Here is a 15,142-nt window from a genome sequence, read left to right on the forward strand (position 1 = left end):
TCTATAAATCGACATTGAATTGCAATTCTTGGGATACCCGGTTGCAAGTATACGGTATCTTCTATATTATCAATAAAAATCTTTCATGTTAACAGAAAAAGTGACTATTGAAATTTGTTGGAGCTGACCAAAGTAGAGACTGCGTTAGTAAAATACTTTAAAAAATGGGTACCACCACTGACATAATTTATGAGTTGAAGTAAAATTGACATTGAAATTCAACTATGCGCGAAAAGAAAATTGCATAAGATTCTAGATATCTCCGAGCCAGTTTGAACGTTTTTTGTTTGAAATTAAATGTAACATTATATATCACTCCGTAACTTTTTACTATTCAGTTTTTTAATGATTCAACACAGTTCAAAAGTGGATTGACATATTGTACGGTTTAAGAAACAAATAACAATAATGATAGCTGCGCTGCATTGCCTGAAAGTGCAAATAATAATTATACAACAGAAGCAGTCTGGAGATATGACGATAAGAACCAACTGATTAGGGTGGGACAATTTTTAACAAAATTTAATTTCAGATTTATTTTTTTTATTTTTGATATTTTAGTATTTGCTTGGTATCGAAACACAGAAAAAACAGTGAGAAGCATTGCCGATTAATAATAGGTAGTAAAAGAATGCCACTGGTATGCCATATGAAATGTATCACTTCGAGAAAATATCAACTCCACCCTATTGTTGGTGATAAGAGCATGACAAATTCAATGCTACTTAGGTACTGGAGGAAGGCCCGGCGCTGAATAAGATAATGTAACTGCATGACTCTCGTCGTCGTGAGTTTGTGTTTTCTCCTACTACTGATTACATTTTCGCAATCTGCTCTCAATGAGTTGAATATTTTTACGATATGCTAAAAACAACCGCCAAAAAGCACAAATGCTATCTGTTTATTATAAAAGCCAATTTCGATGCATCCAATTGATCAGTTCTGCCCCATTCATCGATTGTGTTTAGATTTACACCCAGCTTTTTCCGCAATGGATCTTTACTATGCGATCGTCTCCCCGCCGTCTCAGGCCGTAGTACTGCTAGCCAAGTACCTAGGAGTGCCGTTAAACCTCAAGAGTGTGAACCTCCAAGCGGGTGAACACGTGCCGGAGAAGATAAACCCCCAGCAGAGCTTACCAACACTGACCACCGAGGATGGCGTCGCAATCTGGGAGTCCAACGCGATTATGCTCTATCTGGTTGAGCGGTTCGACAAAGCCGGAAAGATCTACCCAACGGATCCGGTCAAACGGGCGGTTGTCTTTCAGCGGATCTTTTTTGATATGGGAACACTGTTCAAGCAGCTGAGAGCCTACTTCGCGCCTATTGTGATGCATGGTGCCAGTCCGGATGAAAGCGCGCTGAAAGAAGTCGAAAAAGCATTTACGTATTTGGAACAATTTTTGGCCGGTAGCAAATTTGCAGCCGGTGACGAGTTAACACTGGCGGATTTTGCTTTGATTACATCGGTGATGAGTGCCATTTCGATGAAACTGGATATCACCAAGTATCCTAACGTGGACCGCTGGGTGAAACTATGCAAGAGCACCCTGCCCGGAATCGAAGAAGTCCAAAAAGAGGCGGAAGTTCACATGAAAACAATCAGGCAGAACCCGCAGAAGAATTAATTGTTTTCTGTGCGCATTATGTTCTAGCATGTTGCAAAAAATACTGACAATAAAAATAATTGAAATCAAATTGTTGATATGGTGTACAGCTACAGCGAATTGTAGTGACCTTTCTGTTTCTTATCATCCTAATAGCAAATTCATAAATCAAATGGGCTCAGGTCGATTGGCACTCAGCTTTAATCGAACTGCTGTGAAAGCGTTCATAAATTAACCGAAATTGCATCCCGGTTTAACTGACAGCATTCAATTTGAAGCATAGATGAAAACTGTTTAGCATTACGGTTTACGGGTCGATCCATCAAACTGCGCGTATCGGTCACAAATTTTGGGTTTGAGTTAGCACGAACCCAGGTTAATTTATGAATTCACTATAAGGTTTTACATTAGATTTGTGACAGCTCATAGTAGTGCCGTGGCAGTGTAGGTTTGGTACGGGCAAATTATCCCCCAGAATTACACAGATTGGTAGACTAAACATTGAAAATTGAGAACTATTCAACATATCGAAATACCTCAATTGTTAACCTAATTTACTGTAACCATGAATTTATCGTATGGCGATGATTTCAAACTCTTCTCCATAAAGAATATCTCGGATACCCCATTTTTACAATCGCAGTTAAAATCTCCAACTGATTGGTGCAATATCAACAGAATGGTGTTAAATACTTCAAAGTGCTCTTGTATTTCCCTTACACATGAACGATCAGTTGTATCATTTGATTATAAAATCTCGGACATTGTTCTTACGCGGGAGAATGTTGTAAAAGACGTAGGAGTTTTATTACATTCAAAATTGACATTTAAGAATCACATAGCTTTTATCTGTTCTAAAGCTTCCAAAAATCTTGGTTTCTTATTCAGAGTCACTAAACAGTTTACAACGCAGTGTTGCTATTCCTCGATAAAAGTACTGATTCGGTTCGAAACACTCTCAAAGGTGATTCCAAACCGTCAAATTCTTTGGCGATTCTTTTCTAGCAGAGAATTATTTTATGGGAGTGAGAGAAAAGCGAATTGAAACTCGCACTTTTTCACACATGAATTGATCGTGTGATGCCAATCAAACACGAAAAGTTTTCTTTTTGATTCATCGCGATGATCAGATTGATTTTGATATCATTCATTATTCAGCCGAGAGCCGGTGTGGCTCTTGCCGTATCAAGAATTCCTCTCCATTGTACTCGGTCCTGGGCTACTCGTCGCCAATTCATTGCGCGTCTCGACACACGCAAGTCGGCTTCAACCTGGTCGAGCCATCTAGCACGTTGAGCCCCTCTATTCCTGGTGCCGGTGGGGTTCTTGAAGAGAACGGATTTCACTACACAGTCGTCCGGCGTCCTTGCGACGTGGCCGGCCCACCGTAGTCTCCCAACTTTCGCCAGGTGTACGATGGGAATCTCTCCGAGCAGTGCCTGTAGCTCGAGATTCATACGTCTCCGCCACTCTCCGCTTTCCGCTTTCAACACCTTTCGTTCAAAAACGGCAACTGCACGTATGTCTTCCGTAAGTAAAGTTACTGTCTCAAGTCCGTAGAGGACTACCGGTCTGATTAGCGTTTTGTACATCGTCAGCTTTGTGCGGCGGCGCATGCTCCTTGATCGAAACGTCTTGCGAAGGGAAAAGTAGGCTCGATTTCCAGTTTGAATGCGTCGTTGGATCTCCTTACTCGTATTATTGTCGGCGGTGACCAGAGATCACAAATATACGAACTCATCAACCACTTCCAGTTCATCGCCGTCAATAGCCACTGTCCGTGGGGGGCAAAGGTTACTTTCTCGGGAGCCTCTTCCTACCATATATTTGGTATTCAACGCATTAATTTGCAACCCTATCCTCCTAGCCTCCGTTTTTAGTCTGGCGTAGATTACCTCCGCCGTCCCAAGGTTTCTAGTAATGATGTCGAGGTCGTCTGCAAAGGCTAGGAGTTGGCTACTCTTACTGAAGATCGTTCCTCTCGTTTCGATGCCCGCTCGCCGGATCACACCTTCAATAGCGATATTGAATAACATACAGGACAGTCCATCCCCTTGCCGTAACCCTCTGCGCGATTCGAAAGGACTTGAGAGTGTCCCCGAAACGCGCACGTAGCACATCACTCGTTCCAGAGTAGCTTTGATCAGCCGCGTCAGTTTGTCCGGAAAACCGTACTCGTGTACTATCTGCCATAGCTGTACGCGTTCAACGCTATCGTATGCCGCCTGATACCTATGCCCTATGAATTCTCTCGCTATTAGGGATAGACGACGCAACAAAATCTGGGAGAGCACCTTGTAGGCGGCGTTGACCAGCGTAATGCCGCGGTAGTTACAGCAGTCTAGCCGGTCTCCCTTTTTGTAGATGGGACAGACTACGCCTTTCATCCACTCCTCCGGTAGTTTCTCTTCTTCCCAAATCCTTGAAATCAGCCAGTGAAGTGCCGTTACTAGCGGTTCTTGACCATTTTTGAAGAATTCTGCCGGGAGTCGGTCCTTCCCGGCGGCTCTATTATTCTTCAGCAAACCGATTTCTCGTCAGATCTCCTCGAGATCGGGAGCCAGTACGCAGTGGCTTCAGATATACCCTACTAATTATCAGCTTAGAATAAAATTAGGCTCCGCTGAATCGTACAGTTTCTGCAATCAGTCTGGACTTTCACTGGGAAGTAAATTAGGACCTTTACTATTGCGTATATTATTAATGACGTCTGTTTTAATGATGTTTGCAAACAACTTCAAACCAACTTTGCAGGGTGAATTCGAAAGGGCCAATCTGGATAGATAAAGCCTATAGTTAAGGCAACACTCGCGTAGTTCAAGAATCCGCTCTTCCATGTTGAAGGAAAGTACTAAGTTGCCAGTATCTGGAGAGTATTTGTTCTATAAATGCAAACCAGTCGGGACTCAAGTGCTTATGTTCGTCATTAAATGTGTTATCAAAACCAGGGGTCTTCATATTTTTTCATTTTTTGATCCTTTGGTATAACGTTCCGATCAGTTTGAGCGATAGAGTACTCATATGAGCTGGCGATGTTCTACCCCAAGTTGTGAAATTAGTAAACTATTATTTACTTCACATTTCCCGTGTTGGTCTTAAGGAAGAAGTCAAGGTAATTCTTACATTTATACGGCTGAATACAAACTGGAGAGATCAGAAGATTTACGTCACCGTCATGAGGCAAGATTTGGGACTCTCTCTATGGGGAACTTGGTTATGAACCAATGTGAACATCTACGTTGGTAGATATTGTCAAACCGTATAAGATGCTTGGTAATAGAATCAATTTGAGGAGAGGTGCTTACCTGGTGCTTTTGAATGGGGATCGCACTGGTACGGGCGACGGTGATCATCAGTGCGTGATCGACTTGCTGTTCAGGATGTATATCGTCGATGATACACTGGAGTTCGACCGAGTTGCCAGAGCCGTTAGAGTTGTCACATGAACGCTCTCATCCCCTTCACCTGCGCTAGTATGCAGAGCATAAAGCATCTTGAGTATAAACGGCTTTAAGACTTGACGCTTTTTTGCCGACAGACTGCGAGGTTATTAGAGTACACCTCTGGGCTAACTGGCTAACTGGACACTGCGCTAGTATGGTCAGGTCTAAGAAACTGAAAGTCTAAAAGGTAAATGATAACTTCCGGCTTCAGATGGAATTCCGTGAAGAAGACTGTATTGTTCTTTTGCTCGTGAGGAGCGTCGGGCAGTTCACTGTGTTTACTCTTCAGATAGCAAGCGTTTCAATTAGCTGTAAAGAGGGCTCCACTGTTCACAATTGCTGATGATGAAGATTACAGCTTGCAACTACTCAGCTAATGTCTTCCAGAAACATTCAATGGCAATAACCATAAAATGTGGGACAAGTCAGTGCAGTGCAGTTAAATCAAGGGGCAAGAGGAAAGCGTGGACCACCCGTTCCAAACGCTTCCCATATGGATGATGATTCATTTACAGTCGTTGGGAGTATCTTTGCTAATAAAGGTTAAGTGATACTCCGGACCTTCGTGGATGAACTTTTAGACCAGAAACCAGGCCGCAATTGTTAAGGATATAGTGCCTTATTTCGCTCTCTAAAAATAGATTAGTCCACCAAAAATATTAGTTTAAATAATATAACACTTGGAAACAAAGTCGTGTGGTTCAATAGTTGCCTAAAACTTCAATTGTAAGGCAACTCAATTATATAGATTGAAGTATTTCCAGGTATGACCACATGGAGGCCCTGGATAGGGCCTTGGGATAGCTAGGGGGGATGTTGGGCGCTTTTGCTAGTTGCCTTCCTCAAGTCATACCCAAGGCCATTTAGTGCATTGCTGAGTTCAAGGCAAAGGCAAGACTCCGAGATCTCTGATACACTGTACACGGAGGAGGCTGTGGTCGGAAATAGTGCAATTATATTCAATTGGCGCACGCTTTCGACAAAGGGAAATAATGTTGCACTTGTCAATACTTAACATTAGGCAGTTTGCGGCACACCAGCCAACAAAAGTATTCAAGTATTCATGCAGACCCACACAATCGCTTAGGCACGTAATGGCTTTAAAGCATAAAACAATCGACAGTCAAGCGGCAGTAAAAGCGAAACTTCGTTAATAAAAATGAAGAAAAGAAGCGAGCCCAGGTTGCTGTCTTGCGGAACTTCAGATCGGTTAAAGAAGCAGTTCGAAACAGTAGATCCCACTTTGACACACAAACTTCAATTAGTCAAGTAGGATCTAAACCAGCAAGTGGCGTCCGTCGAAACACCTAGTCGCTCCATTTTGGCTAACAGTATTCCGTGGACTACACGATCGAAAGCAGCATCAGATAGCTGCGGTCGAAAGCAGCTTGAAAGCTGAAGTCCAAGCTTTGCATACAGCGAGAAACAAACTGCATCAGGTTAGTGATAACCGATCTTTTAGGAAAAAATCCAGACTACTCAGCATCAATGTACAATTTACAACAAGCGAACAAAGCATTAACTACAACCTCGAACGGTTTTGAACAGGCGTACAAAGACGTGATTCCACGTTATTTTTGAGGTTTGAAATCTGGTTTAAAAAATATTTGAATAAAGCGTCATGAAACAATAAAAAACATCTGTTCACTATATCTTGGCTGACGTTTATCCAGATAAATGTTCTTCTAATAAAACTGAATTTACATGGAAAAATAGTTATTACGATGACGATTAATTGGGAAGTAACGGACTATGCGATGCTCGGTCGTAATTTACCTCCATACAACATGATTCTTTAAATTAAAGAAAACTTTTGCACTATTGAATTCCATCACTAATGGAATGAATAAGAACTAATAGTGAAATTCAAATGCGAAAATGTTTTCTTTAATTTCAATCTTCGTATCTCAAAAAACTTCAGTCAATATGATTCTTACCGGTCCTGTTCTGAAACCTCATTTTGTGAATGATTAAAATTGCAAGGTAAAAATTAATTTTGGCTAATCAGCTTTTTTTATTTGGTTCATATCTTTAACGGTTTCTGCCTTTTTTAGAAGTTCGAATTGATCTATTCAAAGGATGCAATCAAATTGGTTTTTGGTTTATTTTTTTCGGTCAAGTGGTAAGTTCGAGTATGGCAGAAGCTGGCAGAAACTCTCCAAAACCGTTGTATTCGAACCTGCAATCAATCCGAGCAGTGAGTTGGAAGTCAATTGAATCGATGCAATGCATGATGCTGACAAAACGGCATTTCATTAACGTACCGTGACGAAGTAGAAACAGAGCCGGCATCCGTCTCACAGACGAATGTCGGTGTCGTAGACTGTTTCGTGGACACGTGATACGATGTTCAATTGAATCCAATTCCGTTCGCAATTTTGGATCAATTAAGAACGTTGCTACGTTTCGTTCTAATAAATGTCCCATACTTCTCATACTAGACGGTGCGAGCATAGTATGATGTGTCACAATCATTCAAAAATTGAAACTGTACTATGATAGCTACTGCTGACGTCATTTGCCTATATAGTACTGTGCAGAATGTTTATTTAGGATGAATTCTAGCATTAATATTTTTATTCCATCTCGGTTTTACCGACCAGTGCAGCGAGAACTGATTGCCCGCATTGATAGGAACGATTCCTTGGCATGTCTGAAACATCGAGTCAACAACGTACTTCTCACACGTAATAATTAATATGCTCTATCTGATACTGGCGAGGATTGTTCGACGTAAATCACGTACGTTCCATTCCATTAAAATTTGCATGAACATACACGGATCGAGTTCAGGGCTACAAGCGGCGCGTTATGGATTTGGATATATGTATGCAAGCTCCGAGCGTAGGCAGGCACATCGTTGGTTGGTTGAACGGCGGTGATGTTAGCACTATCGGAAGTTGTACGATAGCCTGCCATCTACTCGACTAGAACTTACCGGTGTGCCTTCCGGATTTTCGAAATAGGTAAACGAGATGCTATTGAATGAGAAGAAAATCAAAATTCGCACTAGCATGCCAATTGAAACGAGCGGGAATCGAATCCTACAGCACGGGAAAGTGCTTAATGGAATCGGTTTTAGCTGCTGCAGGCGAAACCAGGACTGTGCAATAGCGTATATTGATTGATTGATTAAGAGTAGATGGGGGTCGAATATTTATCTTTCCATTGTTATTATGCTGGTTTATGACGAGAAGAGTAGATAACTACCTGCTGCAAGGGCTGCGGTAATAGTGTTGTAGCAACATTACAAAATTTCAAACCAATGAAAGAGTTGAAAGAGCAGGTGGTTGGCTTTCTTTACAGAAAAACAATGCCCAAACTGCACAACTCCGAGCAGCTCGAATAGTTACTTTTGCAGTACAAATTGGATCCTGCTTTATAGCTAACAAACCTAATTAAAACAATGATAATGTATGTTAATATATTCATATTACATATTAATAGGAAAATAACGCACAGCAAATAATAAATCTTTAGCCATCGTCACAATGACACACTTATCTAGTTCATTTAAAATAGTTTATTCTCTACTACTGATTTATTTGCAATAAATCCTTTCCAACAATGATTCATCTGGCATGTATTTTAATTGCTCCTGATGAAATAATGAACATAATTTGCTATGCGGTTTGTCATCAGACATCGAATTCATATTGCTTCGCGATAAACTACACATCAGTCGCACAATATATATAAGTATACGTTTCTTCCCATGTACCTACATAGCTAGAAGCAAGTTTTCTAACATCCTTGAAGCCCAATATAATAGTATTGGATGATTGAGATTCCACAAGAAACATTAAATTAGACCGCTCACAGCTCAACGCCTTCAAATTGTTATCTCCAATCATCCTTCATTGTTATGATCTTTCGTCCATTAGCACCTGTTTCGCCGCACGGTGCGCGCGATGCCTGATGGCTCCATCAGCGCAGCAGCGCGAAAGTTAAGAGACATGTTTGTAGGCAACACGGCGGACGGGCGTTAGGTGTTAGGAAAGAAACCGATTTCCGGCGATGCCGCCAGTAATAAATACCATTTCGACATCCACGTGGACGTGATCCCGAAGTTTTCCGTGTCTGCTGATACACTTCAATGTAGGCGGCTAAAGTCGAAACTTTTATCGTAAATAACAACCTCTTAACTTTGCTGCGGTTATGTCAAAGATGGTTTTGTTGCTCGTTCGCTTATGCGAAAAAAAAACAAAGAAAGTTGAAAACACTTCATTATGTTCCCCGGCAAGATTATGGGATGTCCCTGTCACTATAAGTGCGCTCAAGGAAAATTGATCGATTGGAACACTGTGTAAATGACTATGAACAGATATACGGAAAATCAATATTTCTGCAAATGTGAACCTTAATCTAATAGAATGTTTCAGCCGATCCCCAGACACGTCGCCACTTTTCTTTGACTGAAACCTAAAACGTCAAAAGTACTAGGCAGGAAGTCACTTCATAAAAATTCTACAGGTTATGGTAGGAAAGAATGCGAAAATTTACGGATTTTTTCCCAACTACTTTAAGCAATAATATCAACACTTTCAAGTTCAATTATCTGTATTAGGTTCTTTCAAACCAATTTATTCGATGTGTCCTACATTTTTATCAATGACATCCTCAAGCTAGAACACACCTTTCGAACAACGTCCTCCATCGACTGCTATGTGCGTTATGTCGTAGTTCAAGGTAATCCAACGGGTAATGTCCAAAGCTCAACGTAGATCTGGCCAACGTCGGTACCATAAGTACCTTCAGTATGAATGGTGCGGAGTCCATCATCGACGTGACATTCGGCAGTCCTGGTCTGATAGGAGACTGGAAGGTAGATAATGGCTACACTCACAGTGACCATCAGGTGGTCCGCTATGGCTTCGGTTAGATAACGAGATGGCAGGTGGCGGGTAGAGCCGACACTGCAACTATTCGTGGATGGAAGATATCATACTTCGATTCCGAAGTATTTGTGGAAACGATCCGAAGATGCGGTGATCGCGGAATGCCCGATCCGATCTGAACGTTGACCATTTGGTTGAGGTACCGTCGCGAGCGTGTGATATCACCATGCCTAGGATAGGCCGACCTTGGTATGGGAGGTCATCGACTTACTGGTGGACAGATGAAATTGTGCAACTGCGTGGAGTGTGCTTTGATGCGAGGAGAATTATGCAAAGAGCTCGTTCGGATGAAGGCAGCGCTGAATGTCGAGTAGCACTTCTTGCTGCATGCGCAGCACTTAAGAGTGGGATAAAAGCCCGCAGAGCAATCGCCAGAGATGCTGGAGCGAATCTTCGAGGGCCTCTTTCCGCACCACGAGCCAAGGCCCTGGCCTCAGGCCGCTGAGTAGTCCTACGACCGATGTTCCAGTATCCCAGACCATAACGTAGGGTGGTCGGTCTCCCAGCCAAGTTTTCCCAGCCGAACATCCAAAGTAACGTGAGCGACGGCGGTTTCGAGGTCGGGGAGGAAGTGACGGTTACGAACGAGGAACTCATTGTGAGCAAGGCATAAGGCCCGAATATGGCCATTAAAGCGGCTATTTTGGAGGCTCCGGAATTATTCGGGGGAGTAATGAGTAGATGCCTGGAAGATAGCCACTTCCCGGACACGTGGAAGCGACTGTGGAATTGCCGAAGCCGGGAAAACCTGCGGGTGTCCCCTCGTCATATAGGCCGATGTGTCTGCTCTATACTGCCGGTAAGGTGCTGGAGAGGATTATCCTTAACAGAATCGTACAGCATACTGAGGGTACAAACGGTCTGTCAAGTAACCAATTCGGCTTCCAAAAAGGCAAATCTACGGTGGATGCCATCTTGTCTATCACTAAGACAGCGGAGGTGGCAATCCAGCGCAAGAGGACAGGCATCCGCTATTGCGCAGTTGTCACACTCGACGTGAGAAATGCGTTTAATAGCGCTAGTTGGGACTCCATAGCCAACTCGCTTCGGAACGTCCAAGTACCGGTGTCGCTGTACAGTATTCTGGAAAATTATTTTCAGAATCGTGTGCTATGCTATAAGACGGAAGAGGGTCAGAAGTGCGTTCCAATCACCGCATGGGTTCAGAAAGGTTCCACGCTGGACCCGGTGTTGTGGAACGTCATGTATGACGCGGTGTTGAAACTAAAGTTCCCGGTTGGGGTTGTGGTTGTCGGCTTTGCAGACGACATCATCTTGGTAGTCTACGGTGAATCTATCAGAGAGGTTGAGTTGACGGCCGCCCACTCTATAAGCATTGTTGAAGATTAGATGCGCTCCAGGAAACTGGAGCTAGTGCATCATAAAACGGAGGTTATCGTGGTGAACAACCGCAAGTCGGTACAATAAGCAAATATCAGCGTCGAGGACTGCACTATTTCGTCAACGCGGTTCTTAAAACTCCTGGGAGTTATGGTCGACGACAAGCTCAAGTTCGGGAGCCACGTCGACTATGCCTGCGAGAAGGCTTCCACAGCTATTTCGGCATTGTCTCGTATGATATCTAATAGCTCTGCGATATATGGCAGCAAGCGAAAGCTATCAGCCAATGTGGTCCATACTTAGGTACGGCGGGCCAATGTGGTCACCGGCGTTAGGCATCGAAAGCTACCTAGGTAAGCTGGAAGGTACCTATCGTCTCATGTGCTTAAGAGTGGCGAGTGCGTATCGCACAGTTTCACATGACGCAATCTGCGTCTTAGCGGTATGATGCCTATTGGTATCATCATCAGGTAGGACGTAGAGTGCTTCAACCAACGTGGAACTAGAGGCATACGAAGCACTGCAAGATCGGCCTCGATGACCATATGGCAGCGGACATAGTCTGATTCCACAAATTCCACGGACGGTGGACACGTCGACTTGTTCCGGAAGTATCCGGGTGGATCAAAAGGCGCCAGAGCGAAGTCAACTTCCACCTGACACAGATTCTGTCAGGGCATGGTTGTTTTAGATAGTATCTGCATAAGTTCGGGCATGTGGAGTCTCCCGCTTGTCCCGAATGCGTGGATGTAGAGGATACTGCAGAACATGCTCTTTTCATATCCACCTTTTCGCGCGGTTAATAGCGGCTAGTGGGTACACTTTTCGACAACGTTTATTTGCTTTTGGGAACTCCGTTCACGTACGCTTGAAAGTTCTACAACAACAATCAAGGCTGGAAATACCAGCCTGACGTGAATAAAGTTTCCAAAGGCATGCTAACGTTTTGCAAAAGTTATACCCACTAGCCGCCATTACGCACGCGAAAAGCTGGATACCCTCGTTTCGTAGGTGCGAGAAGCAACATGATGGCAGTGAGCGGACAGGACACTACTCCGGGTAATTTAGTCCAAAGGCTATGTTCTAGCTCGGACGTCTGGGGAGCGGTCAATGCGGCTGCTACCCAGATTGTACTTGAGCTACAAAACCGCTGGAGAGCCGATCAACGGCGACTAAACAGATTAACTACCATAGTCCAGTAGTTATCCAAGAGGGTGCGTTAAGCACAATAGCCCCTCTGTGAAGTAATACCGATAAGGTGGTGCCAGGGAGGATTGAGGCTGGAGACTCGAGTAGGGTTTAAATAGGTCGGGGTCCTCACACCTCATTAGGGGAGTCGGGTGTCGGGATCGCCAACTCCACACTACCTGAGTTGTCTTCGCAGGTGTCCGTAGGTGTCAGGTGATAGTACCGTAGCTTCTCAGGTGCTCAGCAGATTTCCCACCACAATTCTTTCGACCAAAACTTCACGTTTTCTGTCAGCCATCGTTGGGCCGCCGGTTTGACGGTGACATGGTGCTCCATCCTGCTGTAGGACCACGTCTAGATCCTCAACGAAGTTGGCCTTCACCCAATCAATGAAACTAAGTGGCATTTTCGAACCGCTGGGCACCACCAAGCCAAACATCATGACATGACCAACGATGTTTGGTTTGGAACTTAAACTTTACTTTCTCTAGAACACCTTCAAATTTCTTTGGTGAAATTAATCGGTACATCCTACTCTCGTAGACGTTGTCTATCCCTAAATAATAGGAGATTTAGTTGAGCAATACCAAGCTGGTTTTATGGGGCCCTTGCTAGTACGATTGAAATAATTATACGCCGACACTCCGTGGATTTTAAGGCAACATACCATACAATCGAATGCAAAGAGCTGGCACGGCTGAAGAAAGATGTGCTGAGCATCAGACGGGAGGCTACGGTGGGTCGGCCACCTCTTACGAATGTCGGACGATAGTGCTGCGAAATATGTTCTTTTCAAGGACCATGAATTCAACCATTAGGGTTCAACATCCTAGATGGCTTGAGCAGATCGAGCATGATTAATATCGAGACGCCCAAGGAATTGATGACGAGAAGACCAGGATTGGGTGTAATAAGGACGAGTTCTTGATACAGCACGAGCCACCCCAGTAGTTACAATACATGGAAAGAAATTTAATCTCAAAAATGGGCAAAACGTCTCATGGTTTCAGGTTTCTAACTTTTTTTTTATGAAAATACACCATGAATAATAATCATGATATCATGAACTTCTAGCAGTACAACACAACGCAAGATCATGAACTATTATTCATAATTTTGTGCTGCCTGATATGGCAGGTCAGTCATGATTTGACAGCAATTCAAACTTTATGATTTCATGATTTTATTCATGGTATCGGAATCAGATTTCTTTCCGTGTAAGTATGCTTTTCTCTTATGTTAAGCTATATATATGCCAAGTTTGATGGGGAAAAGTCTAGGCGTTCTGGAGTTATGGCGGAATATACATATGTTGACATTTCACAGATTTCAAAAAAACTAAAGTACTTTCATTTTACTTCTATTTTACATGATTTTTAACGAAAAGGTACATCAAGTTTCGGGAGTTGTCCATGCGCAACTTTCTTTCCTAATTCTTCCTTATTTATACTTTTTGGAAAATTATTATTCAACCAAAACTGTCTCAGAAATTTTATTAGTAGGTACGCTTGACATTTGTATTTTCTGTTCCTGATTTTCACTTGTATGATTGAATGCAGCTCCCGAAGCGAACATTTTTCAATATTTTATTAATCAGTATATTACATCATATCACTTCATGCTAACCACTCTAAAATAATCGAGTTGCTGTCAAGTATACTAACTTCCATACTCTACCAAAGATATTAACTTTGTTTGCTTAAGGTGAGATGAGTCGTCATTGATTTTGTACATTTCAAAAGTAGTTTTTTTGTTGGAAACAAAAATTCTGTTCATGTAAATATATTCACTGTGTTCAGATTGGCAAGAAGAATGCAGTGAAACGTTTTTAAATACAGAACCCCTATTTTGTACCCAAAAACTGCTTCCGAAATTTAGCTTTGCGACGAAAAGTCAATGACTGCTGATTTCCCGTTAAATATTTACATCATTGTACTGACGGTACTGATTATATCAAAACTTGTGGATTCTTTTCGTTAACAAAGTTTTTTTAAAGAAAAGGATCAACATGTTTTGATATAATACCTAGCATTGGTTAAATTTGTCAACTTTAAATTATACACAAACGATTGCTTCAGTGTAATTGTTTTCTTTTTATTTTGCAATAGGAACAAGTTTTCATTTAATTCATCATACCTATCCAAACGCAGTCTTTCGGACACCTGACCCACATATTTTTCTTCCAGACACGTAGATACAAATTTTATATTTTTATATTTCTTCTGAAAATCCACATTGAAACTGGCCCATATTATAGTCCCTTGCAGGTCGTATCAGGTCAATGATAATCCAGTCGTCCATACATACGACGCCTAGATGCTCTTCACACGTTAGTTGACGTTTCCTTTAGGGTAAATAAAAATAATATGGAATTAGCAAACATTTACGTATGACAGGTTTTTTAGTTATACGTTTAGTAGAGGTATTTACCCATTTCATTTCCTCTTATAATGCATTATTACAAATAAAAATCGCGATATACATGAAGTTAAACCAATATACAACAATGCTCGTCATCTGCACAGTCCGTAGCAGGTCGTCTTAATCCAAGGGCATTGCAGGAAGTCATACAAGAGCCCAGATATTCGGCACACGTTAGACCACCTTTCACTGGAATGACTATAATGAAATGAGAAGTAAAAATTAGAATTTAGTTGAGAATT

At 42.4% G+C, this 15,142-nt stretch overlaps 2 protein-coding genes across 2 annotated transcripts in view; one reads left to right on the forward strand and one right to left on the reverse strand.

Moving 5' to 3' along the window:
* The first annotated feature begins 991 nt into the window (after positions 1-991).
* LOC128736248 (glutathione S-transferase D1-like) lies at positions 992-1,630 on the forward strand. Its single transcript, XM_053830728.1, has one exon. It carries the CDS (start codon positions 992-994, stop codon positions 1,628-1,630), a length of 639 nt encoding a protein of 212 aa, XP_053686703.1.
* Positions 1,631-13,831: 12,201 nt separating this feature from the next.
* Positions 13,832-15,142, reverse strand: part of LOC128738124 (U-scoloptoxin(19)-Sm1a) — a 40,617-nt gene continuing 39,306 nt past the window's right edge. The window contains exons 3-4 of the mRNA XM_053832997.1: positions 14,910-15,098; positions 13,832-14,823 (exon numbers count right to left, since the gene is read on the reverse strand). Coding sequence (XP_053688972.1) covers positions 14,968-15,098 — 131 coding nt within the window. The 3' untranslated portion in view covers positions 13,832-14,823; positions 14,910-14,967. The remainder of the gene's footprint in view (positions 14,824-14,909; positions 15,099-15,142) is intronic.

The sequence above is a fragment of the Sabethes cyaneus genome, chromosome 2, assembly GCF_943734655.1.
Source record: "Sabethes cyaneus chromosome 2, idSabCyanKW18_F2, whole genome shotgun sequence".
Lineage (NCBI taxonomy): Eukaryota > Metazoa > Arthropoda > Insecta > Diptera > Culicidae > Sabethes > Sabethes cyaneus.